The following is a 16,409-nucleotide window of genomic DNA, read 5'->3' as shown; positions in this document are numbered from 1 at the left end:
CACTCCTCTTGAGCTTTCAAATCTTCTCTTCTACGTTATATTCTCTCGCAATCTTCTCCTCTCCATCCCATCATTTCCTTTCGAGCTTTCAAATCTTCTCTTCTACGTTATATTCTCTCGCAATCTTCTCCTCTCCACTCCGTCCCATCCACTTTTCTTGAGCTTTCAAATCTTTTCTTCTACGTTCTATTTTCTTCCAATCGTCTCTTCTCCGTCCCATCCACTCCTCTCAAGCTTTCAAATCTTCTCTTCTACGTTCTATTCTCTTGCAATCTTCTCCGCTCTGTTCTAGGGCGGCCCTGTAAAAATTGTTCAGAGCTGCACTTTTTCTTTTGAATAGATATATATATGAAACGATTCTACAAGGATTTCAATACATGTCATTGAAGTGGAGGAAAATCACTTTTCTTCAATAACATATCACTTCAAAATATTTATAGATTTCTTAAGGTGTCTAAATCATTAAGCATAGAATATATCAAATAGAAAGTTAAAAACTAAAAAAATTGTTTTAATATTTGTCAGCGAGTGTTTTGACAAGGATAGTGTATAGTAAAAAACCAGATTATTTTTTGAACTGTTCATTAATCGACCATTTTTGAAGGTATTTAAAAAAGTAATGACATTTTAGAATAAGTTTAAAATATAGAAAATGAAAATAAAAATTAATTTTTTTGTTCAGTTCTCAGGGTATGTTAGTGAGCTGCAAGTGCGCATCAGTAAAACCGATGATTCTGGGGCTATAACTGATTATAAAACTATCATTTTTCAAAATATTCAGTATAAATTGGTTTTATCTTTTAGACCATTATCTGGGATTTCCAATATGATATAAAACATTATTCTCAGTCAAAAACTTTGGATTTTATAAAAGTTTTAGGAAATAAAATCAATAAAGTTCAAAAATGGCCAAAAAATCACGTTTTTTCCGACGGCACCGGAAAAAATGGTCAAAAATAAAAAATATTTTGGATTTATCTTAGTTTCATATATATCTATTCAAAAGAAAAAGTGCACCTCTGAACAATTTTTACAGGGCCGCCCTACTCTGTCCCATCCACTCCTCTCGAGATTTCAAATCTTCTCTTCTACGATCTATTATCTTTCAATCTTCTCCTTTCCGTCCCATCAACTCCTCTTGAGCTTTCAAATCTTCTCTTATACGTTCTATTCTCTTGCAATCTTCTCCGCTCCGTCCCATCAACTCCTCTCGAGCTTTCAAATCTTCTCTTCTATCTTCTCCGCTCTGTCCCATCATCTCCTCTCGATCTTTCAAATCTTCTCTTCTACGTTCTATTTTCTTGCAATCTTCTCCTCTCCATCCCATCCACTCCTCTCGAGCTTTCAAATCTTCTCTTCTACGTTCTATTATCTTGCAATCTTCTCCTTTCCGTCCCATCATTTCCTTTCGAGCTTTCAAATCTTCTCTTCTACGTATCTTGCAATCTTCTCCTTTCCGTCCCATCATTTCCTTTCGAGCTTTCAAATCTTCTCTTCTACGTTCTTGCAATCTTCTCCTCTCCGTCCCATCAACTCCTCTCGAGCTTTCAAATCTTCAATTTCACTGAACACCCCTTGGCGCCCCTTTTTATGAAAATGGTTCATTTTGGATCTTTAAACTATTGAAGACACTTTCTAAAGAATGGTATGGTTTAAAATAATTATTTTCTTAGTTTTTGACAATTGAAATCCAAGAGGGGGGTGTTCAGTGATATTGGATTTCTAGGCGCCCCTTTCAATAAAAATGTTTTATTTTGGATCTTTCAGCTTTTAAAGACTCTTCCGAAAGGATGGTATGGTTTAAAATAATCTAAAATTATTATTTTCTAAGTTTTTGACAAATTAAATCCAAGAGGGGGGTGATCAGTGATATTGGATTTCCAGGCGCCCCTTCGATGAAAATGGTTCATTTTGGATCTTTAAGCTTTTGAAGACTCTTCCAAAAGGATGGTACGGTTTAAAATAATCTAAAATTATTATTTTCTTAGTTTTGACAAATTAAATCGAAGAGGGGGGTGTTTAGTGATATTTTCTCTCTTGACGCCCAAAAAAGTATTTATTATTTATCATTTCAAAAAAATATTAAATATTTTTAAGATTTCATTTCCTTTCCTTATTTAATTTCGCATTAATGGCACTGATTCTATTTAATATTCAGGAATCTGGTGTAGATCAAACGACCCCCCTGACTAATGGCTGTTTAGCCCCTGAACGATACAGTGCTCCTCCTACAAGCTGAATCTGTCCTTTTTAGGCTTTTTTGTCATGGTCTAATATTCTGTCAGACCTAAAATCTTTAAAACAATAAAAATATATCGGCAATAAAATATTCATATACATAAATACCTGTTTTGGGTTAAAAAAATTCAATTTTTTCAAATTTGCAATTTTTTTGCCGACTCTGCAAGTAGAGCACAAGAGCTTTCCAATGATGTAACATTTGTCATATTTGGACATCAAACATGGGATTTAGAGGGGGGGGGGGAAAATGACCCCCCCCACCATATCCTGGTTTTCAAGTACCCCAGCAGAGAAAGGGTTAAATTGTTAAACAATCTTTGCAATCTGCAAACTTAGTTTATTCGATCTAATATGATTTATACTTTGAAATATCTTGGGTTCTCCAGTGGGTTGCAAACATATTGGGATTAGAACATCAACGACTCCATTACTAGCTTTGTGTTACTGCAAATAAAGAATGCAGAAAACTTTGAAGTTTTTTTGTTTAATTATTTCATGTTTGTTTTTGTTTAAGGTTTACTAGGATGTTACAATTCAAAACTGGTTTATTTTTATTGCTCTGCAGAACTAACTAGAGAATACAAATGGGTAAAGAAGGTTGCATTTAATATACAGGGTTACCCACAAAAGTATGAACCTTTAGAGACGACTGTACGGAATTTATACGTTCTGTTAATTTATATTTGTGATTCCCTGCAACTGTAACATTTTTTCTTTATTTTCCCAATCATTAAATAATTCATTAAAAGACTATATCTACAATGCAGACGGTTTAATTCAACCATTGATCATATTTCAGGTCGTCTTTACAGTCTCATCCTCTGTGTGGGTAACCCTGTATCAGAAACGGGACTGTTAGGTTACAAATGTTGCAACATAAACTATAAAACAGCTCAACTTTCTAGAATACTTCCTTAACCAAAAAATGGTTAGAAAAAAGCTCTGTACGTACTACGTACAATATTAAATATTATTCTGTAATATATTTTACAATTTTTAAAGTTATATTTATTTTTATAAATATGTTGAAAAATGTTATCACTAGACACAAAAAAGTAGCAAGGATAAGTATGAGAACAAAGTCCGTCAGGAAAGGTGGAGGAAGATGTACGCTAGATTTTTTTGGATAGAAAATAAAGTCATAACTTTTGATGAAAAGTTTATTTTACCATGTCATTGTATGATTTCTTTCACAAGTCTTGGGTTTTATATCAGAACTTAATATCAGAATTTAACATCAGAACTTAACATCAAAATTTAACATCAGAATTTAACATCGGAATTTAACATCAGAATTTAACATCAGAATTTAACATCAGAACTTCACATCAGAATTTGATTTTAACTTAATTTGATTAGTGTTGAAAAAACGAACGATGGAATGAAAAAAAATCAATCGATTTTTTAAAACAAACGAATAAAACGATCTTGATATTTCTTGAACGATTTCTAAGTCATTCCTCTTCTTTCGAATGAACTTGAAAACGAACGATGTTTCGAAGACTATTTATAAATACTATCGCTTTTTTACTAAAAGAGCTATTTTATAGAACGAACGATGTAACTGAACAAACAATTTTACTAACGACCATACGGTGAGAAAACGAACAAAATCATTTTTTTAGACGGTTGAAAAAAACAAACAAAATGGGTCGTTCACGAATGAAATAAAGAAAAGCCTAACGCGCCAATCTCTATTGATATCTCGTGGTGGTTAATACCAGCAGGGAAAACTGAAATGATGGGATCAAGCATTTATTGTCAAATTCAAAGTGCCCACATTGGATATCGAAACTAAGCGTTCACGATTAAAGATACACAACAGTTCAGATCTCCTAATAGTTGTTTTTCTTGTGGTTATTTTTCAGGAACAAGAATAAAGGAAAGGGAAATGGCGCTGGTCTAGCATGAGAAAGCCAGTCGCACTTCTTTGCAGACGGGTTCTTTATCACAGACGCACACTTTTTTGGTGCAGACACACACGCATGACTACAGTCAAGGAAAGTGCAGAACGATGACTTAAATATATAAATATTATATTACATGTATATTAAACTTATTTTTAAGTAAACAATTAACAATAAACAAATTTACTCTCCTAGACTGTACAAATACCAAGATTCTTCTGGTATGCTGAATACACCGACAGTACAACTATTCGGTTCCTTATCACAGACGCACACTCTTTTGAACAGACACACACATGACGTTTACACACCCTGTTATTTTTATGCAACATAGATTGCGGTTTCAGAACGATATTCGAAAGATATTGTTGAAAAAAATATATGACAATTCTTGAACATTTTTTTTACTTTGATTTTAAACTTAACTTTCCTTTTTTAAATAGACGAATTCGGAACTAGAGAGTAATTTCATCTCATAATGATATGACTCAAACATTTCTAATTTGATTGTTTGACCTTGTTTAACAAAAAGTATTTTGTTTCCGAAAAACCATCAATTTTTTATTTTCATCATATTTTACGTAAATTTATCACATTGCTTAATGCTTTGCGCTACTCCTTTCAATAATAATTTTAGCTTTGAAATATTATTCTACCTAAACTACGTTTAGAAACGATTTTTCTATTTAACATTAAAAAATAGCAATTTAACGATTTCCCTATTTTTGTCATATTTTTGTTAACGTTCATTGAACACAACAAACAGACCAGGTAAATAATTTATAAACTTTGGTGCTATTAATTATATTATTATAATATATAATAATATAATTATATAATATATAATTATATTATTATTATATAATATATTAATAGGCGGACAAGGTTAATCAATGGCGAAAGCCTTATAAAAAAATCCTTGATTTCCGTATAAATTATTTCAAATATAAAATATTTACTTGAATATATTTATTTACAAACCTGGAAGATATATAGTCCTTGCTTTCACTTTCAAGCATACAATTTATACCCTGTACTCAGGCAGAAATCCAATAAACATCAGAGGATTAATAGGAATAGCTCAAACTTTTCCTTTATCTAAGTTTTTTCATTAGTAATAGCGAACATTTTATTCTAACAAATCAAGGATTATTTTATTCTGAAAAATATTGATTAAAAGTCCATTTCTATACTTTAATCCCCCTAAAATAAACTTTTTCTCCCCAAATATTTAAAATTTAGCGATTAAAAATATAAAGGAGAAGCTGACTTTGTAAGAAACTTTTTATCCTTGACCTGTATTCTGCTCAATTTTGATAATTTTTCATGAATAAGGATTAATTATAATTTTTTGAAAATACAGAATAAAGATCCGAGGATCATTGAAGTTCACTGGTTCAAAAATTAATCTTTAAAAAGTAGGAAAAAGGTAAAATATCTTTTCCAAGACATTAAACTGTTAAGAATTGATGATTTTAAAGTTTTCATGAATAAAAATTGTCAACCTGGAAACTTTGATGAAACTTTAATGACAAGGATTTACAAAGAAGAATCATGTCGGATTAAAACTTTAATTGCCAAAACTGAAATATTGTAGAACTAGTTAAAACAGGGCGAGGGGGGGGGGTGTTGCGGGGATTTAGAATTTCGGGAATAGAGAGAAAAGTAAAAGTTGACTGGATGGAGTGGAAAATATTGCAACATTGAACAGTAATATTTTGTTACATTCTTCTTTTTAATTTTTTCTACTCAATTTGATCAAGATTAATGGCAAGATTAAAATGTTAACGATTTGAAGAATATGTATATTCTAGTTTGTCTGTATGTATATGGTATACAATAAATAAACTCATGTTCATTTGACCCTCTGGGTAACTAGAATATTCTTGTAATTAATATATCAATTATATATATATTATCAATATTATCAATATACCACTTGAAGAATATCCTATGTCTGTCTGATCATGATTAACCGATTTGCCTCAAATTTTGATTAGGGAACTCGACAGAAACACTGGAATATTTAAATAATAGACGAGTGATTTGACTTCTTAAACCAAGGTTTAGTTTCCAAGCAAAGCAGGGTTTCCGAGTTAGTGTCAAATAAGATTGTATTGGATTTTTCTTACCTCTCCCAGCTCTTTCTTAAAAATATAGAACGAATATTTAGTACAATGATAACCAGCAAACTCCGGAATAGGAAGTAGACTTCTAGACTCGTGACTTTAAATTTAATCCAATGAACATGAGGCACATCAATTATGCAGTGTAAACAGACCCGTTCCCCTTAATAAGTTAAGTGACAGTAGAACTTTTTGCTTCGTAACAAGATCAGTATTGTTTATATCTCGTCTTTCTATTCTCCGGGTTTCTGACGATCACTTTAAACCTATGGAAATTACAATATCTTTTTCATAAAAAACATTCCCAAAATATGTAATCCTATCAAGGAATCAAGATAATTGTGTGATTGTATGATTCTTAGTATAAATATTTGTATTTCCCAGAAAGGATAAAATCTGGGGATATTACTTCTTTACTCACACGATATGAGACTGTACTTTAGTTAAGTCGGGATCAAGATTTCATCGCCATTATTCGTCCTCTTATGCTGATTAATTTACTTCCTCTTTAATATTCCTTAATGGTCATGATAACTTTGATCAAGTCAATCATCTGTTCTCAAATTTTGAAGAGCCCACACTGGATTACAGGGGTCCATATAATTCCATTTCTGATCCCAAATGGGATCGGGGTTGAAAGTACATTAAGGGGCATGAAAGTACACTTTATATGTCATTGTGTACTTCAGAAATGTGTACTGCATATGGTATGTTAAAAGATGTAAATATTAGTATTTAATGTAAGAGATAAATAATGATAAACAGAAAAAAACACTCCCTTGCAGTAAACATTCTTCAGTATGGAATTTTTTCTACAACTTGACATTATACTTCCAATTGTTTACAATAACAACATGGTTAATTTCTGCCCCTAATATCAATCAATCAACATTTGGTATTGATCAGATGGAATTATATGGACCCCTGGATATACAGGGTTCAAAATTAACAATTCTCTACACACAATTTCCGATCTCTTGAGTACGTGAATTTAGTCTTATCATCTTTAATGCTTGATAAATGCAAATAAACTGCTAAAGAGAATTCAAAATTGTATTCATATTCTAGATAAAAAAATGATTTTGAGTATTTTCCTGTAAGAAAATTCATCAAAAGCTGCTTGTTATCGACTTATACTAAAAATGCAAAAACATTGAGGGAGGGAGAGAAGAATTTTACCGACAAAAATTCCAAAAATAAATTATTTATAACGATTAGATTTTGATAATAAATTCATTCCAGTACTCAATAAAAAATCCTAGTGTGCAAAACTATTCATTAATTGAAAAATATAAAAAAATATTAATAAGATTTTCAACGAAAATTGAATTTACGTGCAAACAAAAGACTTTAAATAAGAAAGCCGCAAAGTTTATGAAAAGAAGGAATAATTTGATGAAATTTCAATAAAAAATAAATTTTAATCCTTATTCAAAGAATTTTGTTGAAAAGACGGTTTATTCAGTATACAACATTATAAATACTTCCAAAAATACTAATATTCTAAAATTTCCTTTCATACCTAATCACATGTTAAATTGAGATCAAAATTTTAATTAAATATTTTTAATTAGGTTTAAAGCATTCTTGATGAAGTTAGGTTCAGTTCACTAGACACGAGTTCTCTTCTCTCCGTACAACCTATAATGTATAATTGTTAAGATAGGGTGTCCCAAAAATCATCAGAATAATTTGATAAATTAGAAAGTCGTTATAAAATCTATAATATTTCGGATTTAGCTTTAAGAATTTGAAGCTCATGAATACAGATAAACTAAAATATAAGACATCGAAAAACTTTTTAAAATATTGCCTTGAAATGTATTACTAGGGTTTGCCGCTGAAATGCCCGGAATTGCCCGTGGATTTTTATAGATCGAAATTTAAAACAAAAATTTCGATTAAAAAAAATCCGAATTTTGAAGAAAAAAATCTATTTTTTAGCCTATGTTAACTCAAGGGTTCCTTGAAAAATGTCAGCCCATTCGGTCTAGCTGTTTGGCCAGCTATAGCTGAAATACATATGAACGAAGTGCTTTATTATATAGATGAAGGATTTTATAAGTAAATTAGAGCCAAACTATATGAAGCTGTTTGATAACATATAATTCAGAGCAATTTCTGAGTATTTACTCAACTTAAACAAGATAAAATATTTTCTGAACAACACGGAAATTTTGATTGTGCTTCAGTAAATTACATATATCCCTGTAAATTCAAATTTAAGGCGACATTATAAAAATTCTTCCTTTGTCTAATTATAAATGAGTTTAACTTTTTTTAAGCTTCTGATTGGTGGATCTAACTTAATCTGTCGATTCAGAAGAATAAGGATGAGGAATTTATGTCGGAATTATAAATCAATAGAAACAAATTTATATCTTGAAAATGTAAAACTCTAGTTTTACGTACCTACACTTTCATTCAAGGATTTCCACACTTTTTACATAACAAAGTACATTTAATAGAAGTACACTTAACGTTTAATGAAAACGTGAGTACAACTGTTACATATGTATTATAAAGAGAACAATTATTAATTTTAATTTTTGTACTGCATACATTACTTTTGATTTCCAGCTTATTGTTTGTTATAGTTTGAACCGGTTTACGTGCATTGTAAATAAAATGGAGGTATAGAGTGTTGACAAAAATAAGAACTTAAAACTTTCAACTAAAAAGTGAAGTCACTATCTATAAGCTGAACATTATTGTTTGAGCATAAGCGTACTACTTAGTGGTTTGTACATAAATATTTGGCAGTACGTTTAGAAAACACATATATATACATGGATACAAATTAAATGCATAGAACTATTGGCCCAAATGTAGGGTTTCAAATCGGAATTCTGTTGCGCGGAATTGCGCGCAATGGTTGCTTCTGCTTGCGCCATTTCATTGCGCGCAATTGCGCTTAAATTGCGAAAAAGGAAGCAATTAAATGTTCGCGGAATTGCGTGGAATTGCGCGGAATTGCGTGCATCGTAATTGGTTTCATATCTAAGAATCAATAATTTCAAATGTTAGACTTACAAATGCAGCAGATACAAGAATGGAATTAAATATCTCTGTTGATTTTAAAATAATCGAGGCCCGAGTGTCACTTGTTTCAACAGTTTTCAAATTTTAAAGTTTCTTGCGGTTAAGCTACTAATTAACAATTAAATACGATACATTTTTCATTTGTTAACATTGGATAAACTTTAAAATGGAAAATTTGTTTGGTTAAAATTGTAAGGTTCGTTTATTCAAAATTAGATATTTTGCTACAGTGAGAACCAGAAAACTATGGTACAGAAAGACAACATCACAGTGTATTTAATGTTATAGTTACAAGTCAAACAAAATTAATTATTAACTTATTAAATCACTTATCCAGTTACATGGGTCTGCTTGAGTCTAAAATATCGTCTTTCTATGCCAGAGTTTTCTGGTTATCATGCTGCAAAGAAATATTGTAAAACAAAATATTAAGTTTCAATTCAATTTTCTTAGCATTTGAGACTGAAAGTGAAGTTCAGTTTATGGTATGCCACAGCCAAAGTTTAAATTGAATATTTTTGAACGCAATTCGCGCGCAATTCCGTTGCGTTTATTGGCGCGCAATCATTACGGAATTGCGCGCAATTAAATTCACTTGCGCGCAAGGGCTCGCAATTTCGCGCAAGTAAAATCCACTTGCGTTGGAAACCCTACCCAAATGTAAAACAAATGAATTAAACTTATGTACAGTGTAAACGATGTACAGAGTTTATTTTGTGAGCAAATACGAACATAAAGAATTTATGTACGAAGAATTGGGTACATAAATTATAATGTGCAAGAACTTGCAGTAAAATTTTGCTACTTTAAATTGAGATTTCTCATAATTTAACCGGGATAACAGGGGGGGGGGGGGGTTCTTTTAGGGTGAAGGAGGGGGGTTACAAAATATCCATTTCACCGCTATCGTACGTTTACACATGTACCGTACAGTTTCCTACTTGGTAGAGATAGATCCTGAAGAGAGAAGGGTTGCCATGTGTTTAGCCACGCTATTCATTTTCTCCTCACACAACGATGTGTACAATCCACCAAAAGTACAAAACTTAGGACGAGTCTCTGCAAAAAAGAACGATTTAAAGGGACTGTGGATATAATTTCTACCAACTCTTTAATTATAGAGAGCATGACAGATTCACCCTTTAACAATGTAAAAGGTATTGTAAGTTTTTCTAGCTTGAAAATATTTTCTGGAGCAGAATATACAGAGCACTTCTAAAGAGAAGCTAAAACTTAAAACGATCAATTTTACAAGTTCTTGTCCATTCTTGGAAAGTTGATCAAACCAGGCATTTAAAGGTATTTAGGTACCACGTTGAATCGGACATGTCTCATACTAAACAGTATAGTCCTATAAAAGTACAAAATTTAGACAAAGTCTTTGCAAAATAAAACGATAACAAATCTCGAGAAAAAAAATGGCGGACAAGAATTTCGTGGGTTTTCTTTCAAAAGTAATTACCTTTCCATGTCAGCAAAGTTTGGTAGGCGCATTCTCGCATTCCGGATCCTTTATGTGCGTGCTCAAGGTTTAACAATACTGATTCTTCAAGTCCCAACGTGCGCCCTAAAATTTGAAAAATATTTACGTTTAATAAGGGGTTTGGTTCAGATCATACCCNCCCCCGGATATTTCTATTTGATCATACCAAGCGCTCTCCAATTGATCGCGTTCATATGAGCAGATATCTGCCAGAGATCTTGATCGGTCAGCTTGTACGGGTTCCTCTTAAACTGCTCAGTAGATACACTCCGAGCCTTTTTACTTGCCTAAGCATTTGTCATTTAGATATTTTCTTTAAAAATTAAAAATATTCTTAAAAACAAAAACAATAAACAACAACAACAACAGCAACAAAAAGAACAAAACAACTATAACAATAATTACATGTCCGGTATCCTCCGGCCCGCTCTCGTCACTACTGCTGTAGCTGTCCCTCTCCTTCCTCTTCTCCTTCTCTCCTCTACTTGCTCTGAACAATAAACAGCTGATTACTAGGCGGCCATTTTGATTTTTAAATACTTTAATCAAGGTATCGTTAATTTTCTTTCTGTAGGGCAATGTATGCAAAAGTTAAAATAAAAGTTCGGTAAATTGTATTCCTGCTACGGTTTAAAAAAATAGTTTGGAGTACTTTAGGGACCTAAAATAAATATTTTTTATCTGTAAACTATAAAGGATGGATAATAAAAGTTAAAAACTTGAAAAGTGACTTTTACTACTTAAAGAAGAATATTCTTTCTACTTCAGAATTTTCGAACCCGTCATACTTCATGATCATATTTTATTCATTCATCCATCTTATTTGCTATATGTAATATGTAACGTATGAGCATTGAGTAATATAATCTGGAGTCGTCCATTTAGCACACAAAATGAAATATAATGTGCCTGAAATATAATGCATTTTTCATTTTTAAATTCAAAGTTAATTTCACGCCAGTTCCCCTAGATTCAATCAGTTTCATTTGAAAGACAGAAAAGGTTTTAAAAATATTTGTCATTTATAATGATTAAAATGTTCTACCCACTACACAATCTTGGAGATTATTTTTTATTTCACATATCTAAGGGTTTAGATGAGAAACATCTATATATATATACAGTTGTAATCTCTATTTGTCTGTTTGTTTGACAGAACTCGAGAAACCCACGGGAATGTTCTTAACTTGGTTTTAAGGTTCTAATAGCGAACATTTTGTTTCCCGGTAAAATTGTTCAAGTGCAGGTAAGCGGCGGGAGTAACTATGAGTAAGATGGGCAGCGCTGGGTTACCAAGCTAGTTCTATATATAAGTATTAATCTCCGTTTGTAAGTCCGATCATAACTTTTAAACCCCTTGTCCTTTTTTGCCTCAAATTATAATAAGGGAACTCGTTTGAACCGTAGCATTGACAATTTTAGAGAAAGTTTAGTTTCCAGACAATACAAAGCTGTGTTTCCAAGTTAGTTTTTAATAAAATGTATATTTTTATTACCTTGAGCAGGCTGAAGCTGTTCCCTCAGTTCTTCTTCTCTTTGCCAAACTTAGATCTTCTAGAGCCTAGACATTTATTTATATTATCTTCCTAGACATTTATTTATTTTATCTTCCTAGACATTTATTCATTATTATTTTCCTAGACATTTATTTATATTATCTTCCTAGACATTTATTTATATTATCTTCCTAGACATGTATTCATTATTATCTTCCTAGACATTTATTTATTTTATCTTCCTAGACATTTATTCATTATTATTTTCCCAGACATTTATTCATTATTATTTTCCTAGACATTTATTCATTATTATCTTCCTAGACATTTATTTATATTATCTTCCTAGACATTTATTTATATTATCTTCCTAGACATGTATTCATTATTATCTTCCTAGACATTTGTTTATTTTATCTTCCTAGACATTTATTCATTATTATTTTCCTAGACATTTATTCGTTATTATTTTTCTAAACATTTATCCGGTATTATTTTCCTAGACATTTATATTCATTATTATTTTCCTAAACATTTATTCATTATTATTTTCCTAGACATTTATTCATTATTATTTTCCTTGACATTTATTCATTATTATTTTCCTAAACATTTATTCATTATTATTTTCCTAAACATTTATTCATTATTATTTTCCTAGAAATTTATTCATTATTATTTTCCTAAACATTTATTCATTTGTGGAAGACGATGCCTGGCCGCGTTAAACTAGTTCCACAAGATTCAACAGAATGAGATAGAACGGATACGGGGCATAGTACTGATATCATCATCTACAGTCTACACGTGCGATATCGATATTGACTCTAGTTCTGAACCCTCTAGTAATAAGTTATAAGAAATATATATACTGGAAGTTATNATTCATTATTATTTTCCTAGACATTTTATAATTATTATTTTCCTAAACATTTATTCATTATTATTTTCCTAGACATTCATTCATTATTATTTTCCTAGACATGTATTCATTATCATTTTCCTAGACATTTATTCTTAATTATTTTCCTAGACATTTAATCATCATTATTTTCCTAGACATTTATTCATTATTATCTTTCTAGACATTTATTCTTTATTATTTTCTTAGACATTTAATCATCATTATTTTCCTAGACATTTATTCAGTATTATCTCCAAAGACAAAATCTTTAAAATCCTCGACATTTATTCATTATTATTTTCCTACTTTTCCTAGACATTTATTCATTATTTGTTCTTTATTTTCTTGAGACAAATAACATCTTAAAGAGCCTAGACAGTAGACATTTATTCTTTATCTTATTCCCAGATAATTTCTATAGAGCTGAGACATTTATTTATAATTATCTTCCTAATTTAGACATTTATTTAGATTATCTTTATATCTGCATACCTTCTCCCTTCCTCGTTTCCTGCTATCCTTGGTATCTAATATACTCTTGCCTTTTCCCTTCCTCGTTTCCTGCTATCCTTGCTATCTAATATACCCCTACCTTCTCCCTTCCTCGTTTCCTGCTATCCTTGCTATCTAATATACTCCTACCTTCTCCCTTCCTCGTTTCCTGCTATCCTTGCTATCTAATATACTCCTACCTTCTCCCTTCCTCGTTTCCTGCTATCCTTGCTATCTAATATATTCCTACCTTCTCCCTTCCTCGTTTCCTGCTATCCTTGCTATCAGCAGGAGATGTGTCAAGAGCATGCATATCTGCAGTTCCACTGTCAGAATCTTCTTCATTACGCCACGGAGTTAATCCAAAGAATGAGAACCTAGGAGTATAAAATCAGAATTAATAAATATGTCAGGTTAATACACGAATCAGTAGGTCAGTTTATCAAATAGGTCAGAGTAACAAGTAGGTCAGTTCATCCAATAGGTCAGGGTAACAAGTAGGTCAGTTTATCCAATAGGTCAGGGTAACAAGTAGGTCAGTTTATCCAATTGGTCAGGGTAACAAGCAGGTCAGAGCTTTATGTCAGATTGAAACCTTACTTGTTTTCAATCAAACTATGAGGAAGTATACAATATGAAATCAAATAAATTTGCTTTTTTTCAGGCTTAAAACCGAAACTAGAGGAGCTACGAGGACACACAACTGTGCAATGTATTATTTGACCTTTTCTCATGTGTAGATTTAAGTTTGGTTAACAAACATGTAAAACCAGTTTTTAAAGTATTTCATGTTAACACACAATTATGATTTGTCGGCTTGTTAAAAATGTTATGTAAGTTTATAAATGTAGTAAATTTCAAGACTTGTTTCACCTTTTTGTAATATTTTGAGCTGCTGAATCCTGGCTTCTCTGGCTTCCCGAACCAGAAATACCTGCAGACAAATAAATCATTAAAAGAAATCATTATCCTGGCCATGACAATGATTATAAGTAATATCTTTACCATGACCATTATCCGAACCGTGACCATTATCTTGGCCATTCCTATATCTTAATTATAACCATTACCATGACCATGACCATTGACCATTATCTTGACCAAGGCCATTTTCTTGACCATGAACATTAACTCGCTATGCCACTGACACAAAACATGACCATAATTTCGATTATGCACATAAACTAGACTAATACTTGCCAATACTTCAACAATTATCAATTGACCATGACCATGAACATGACAATCATTTCGATCATGACCCTTATCTTGACCATGTACAGTAACATATTCATAACCCTGATCATCTCCTACCCGATGAAGTAGATCCCGGAGTTCCTGATTTATTACTGATAGAACTAGAGCCTAGATTCAGATCCCTACTCACAGAGTACAAAGCCTGAAAAAATTAACAAAATTAATTATTTTATTTTCAGGGGTTTCTCTGAATTGTTATATTAGGTTTATCATTTAAAAGATGTTTAGTACTATCAAGCGTCAACTTCCCAAGTGGCAACTCCATAACTGCGCAATTTCATAAGTGGCAACTTCGCAAGTCTGTCCTAGCTACGGCTCTTGCCCCCTAACCTCTTCTAAACTCAGTGCTTAGGGCACAAATGTATGATACATTTTTGATGAAATCGAAAATTAAACCTCCAAATAACGTTTTAACTGCACATCTTTAAAAAAGTCATTGAATAAAGAAAGATATGATAAAAAGGTGTTTTTAAAAAACAAATTGAAGAAAAAAGATTACTGAAGACCAAAAAATCATTCATTGTAAAGATGACAATTTAGGATGACAAATGTGTTCCCTTATTCCTTTTAATAAAGTGCGCCGAATACTGAACAAATCTATATAAAATCCATCAACATCTCTTGTAATATTTCTAAATTTTTGTTGTTGAAAGATTAAGCTCATTGAGGAGTTGTATTAGTAGTAGTAAATTACCCTTTTATTAAAAATGGAAAAATTTATCAATATCTTTAAACCATTTGTCGATAACTATTTCGTTTCAGGAATTAGCACTTCAAAAAGGACTTTGATATAAGAGGATTTTAAAGTAAATTATCCAAGGTTGCATTATAAGGCTAATTACTTTCGTTGCGCTCCAATGTACGGAAAATGTCGTCTCCTAAGATAGATAGATAAATACCCTATATGACGTCACTGATTATAGAGGCGGGAGTGACTTCATATTTGGTATTTATCCATTTATCTTAGGAGACGACATTTTCAGCACATCGGAGCGCAACAAGAGTAAATAACCTTATTATACAACCTTGGAATTATCGATAATATATTCATTACGATAGCTTATTGAAAAACTATATCTTCATTCCATATCTTTTAAATCTTCACCAAAGCATCAAGTTGAAATATTAGAAGGGGAACTTTATAATTCCAGACAAAGTTGGGTATCTTTTCACACAAGTTTTATATTCTATTTTACGAACCGATTTTTTAATGCTTTAGAATGGAAAGTAGACGAGCATACTTATACAATACACATACAGATGCAGAAAATGGATAAGTATATACGACGCTTATCTAATTCATCAAATACATATTAACTATTATATTTTATATTGTATGTATTATGTACTTATACAATACACATACAGATGCAGAAAATGGATAAGTATATACGACGCTTATCTAATTCATCAAATACATATTAACTATTATATTTTATATTGTATGTATTATGTACTTAT

At 31.4% G+C, this 16,409-nt stretch overlaps 1 protein-coding gene across 3 annotated transcripts in view; it reads right to left on the bottom strand.

Moving 5' to 3' along the window:
• Positions 1-7,713: 7,713 nt before the first annotated feature.
• Positions 7,714-16,409, bottom strand: part of LOC111697330 (uncharacterized) — a 28,426-nt gene continuing 19,730 nt past the window's right edge. For 2 of the 3 annotated variants that reach the window (XM_023467284.1, XM_023467285.1), the window contains 9 exons: positions 15,006-15,090; positions 14,565-14,625; positions 13,942-14,068; positions 12,296-12,360; positions 11,205-11,289; positions 10,966-11,086; positions 10,779-10,883; positions 10,258-10,375; positions 7,714-7,915 (listed from right to left, as the gene is read on the bottom strand). In XM_023467284.1, the coding sequence (XP_023323052.1) occupies positions 7,885-7,915; positions 10,258-10,375; positions 10,779-10,883; positions 10,966-11,086; positions 11,205-11,289; positions 12,296-12,360; positions 13,942-14,068; positions 14,565-14,625; positions 15,006-15,090 (798 nt within the window). In that variant the 3' untranslated portion in view covers positions 7,714-7,884. Of the gene's footprint in view, positions 7,916-8,773; positions 9,089-9,970; positions 10,376-10,778; positions 10,884-10,965; positions 11,087-11,204; positions 11,290-12,295; positions 12,361-13,941; positions 14,069-14,564; positions 14,626-15,005; positions 15,091-16,409 lie in introns of those variants that run through there. The other variant, XR_002764266.1, reaches the window with a different exon arrangement.

Source organism: Eurytemora carolleeae, unplaced genomic scaffold (assembly GCF_000591075.1).
Source record: "Eurytemora carolleeae unplaced genomic scaffold, Eaff_2.0 scaffold75, whole genome shotgun sequence".
NCBI classification, from domain to species: Eukaryota; Metazoa; Arthropoda; class Copepoda; order Calanoida; family Temoridae; genus Eurytemora; species Eurytemora carolleeae.
The sequence above is the reverse complement of the archived record's forward strand: the minus strand, read 5'-3'. Positions and strand labels throughout refer to the sequence as shown.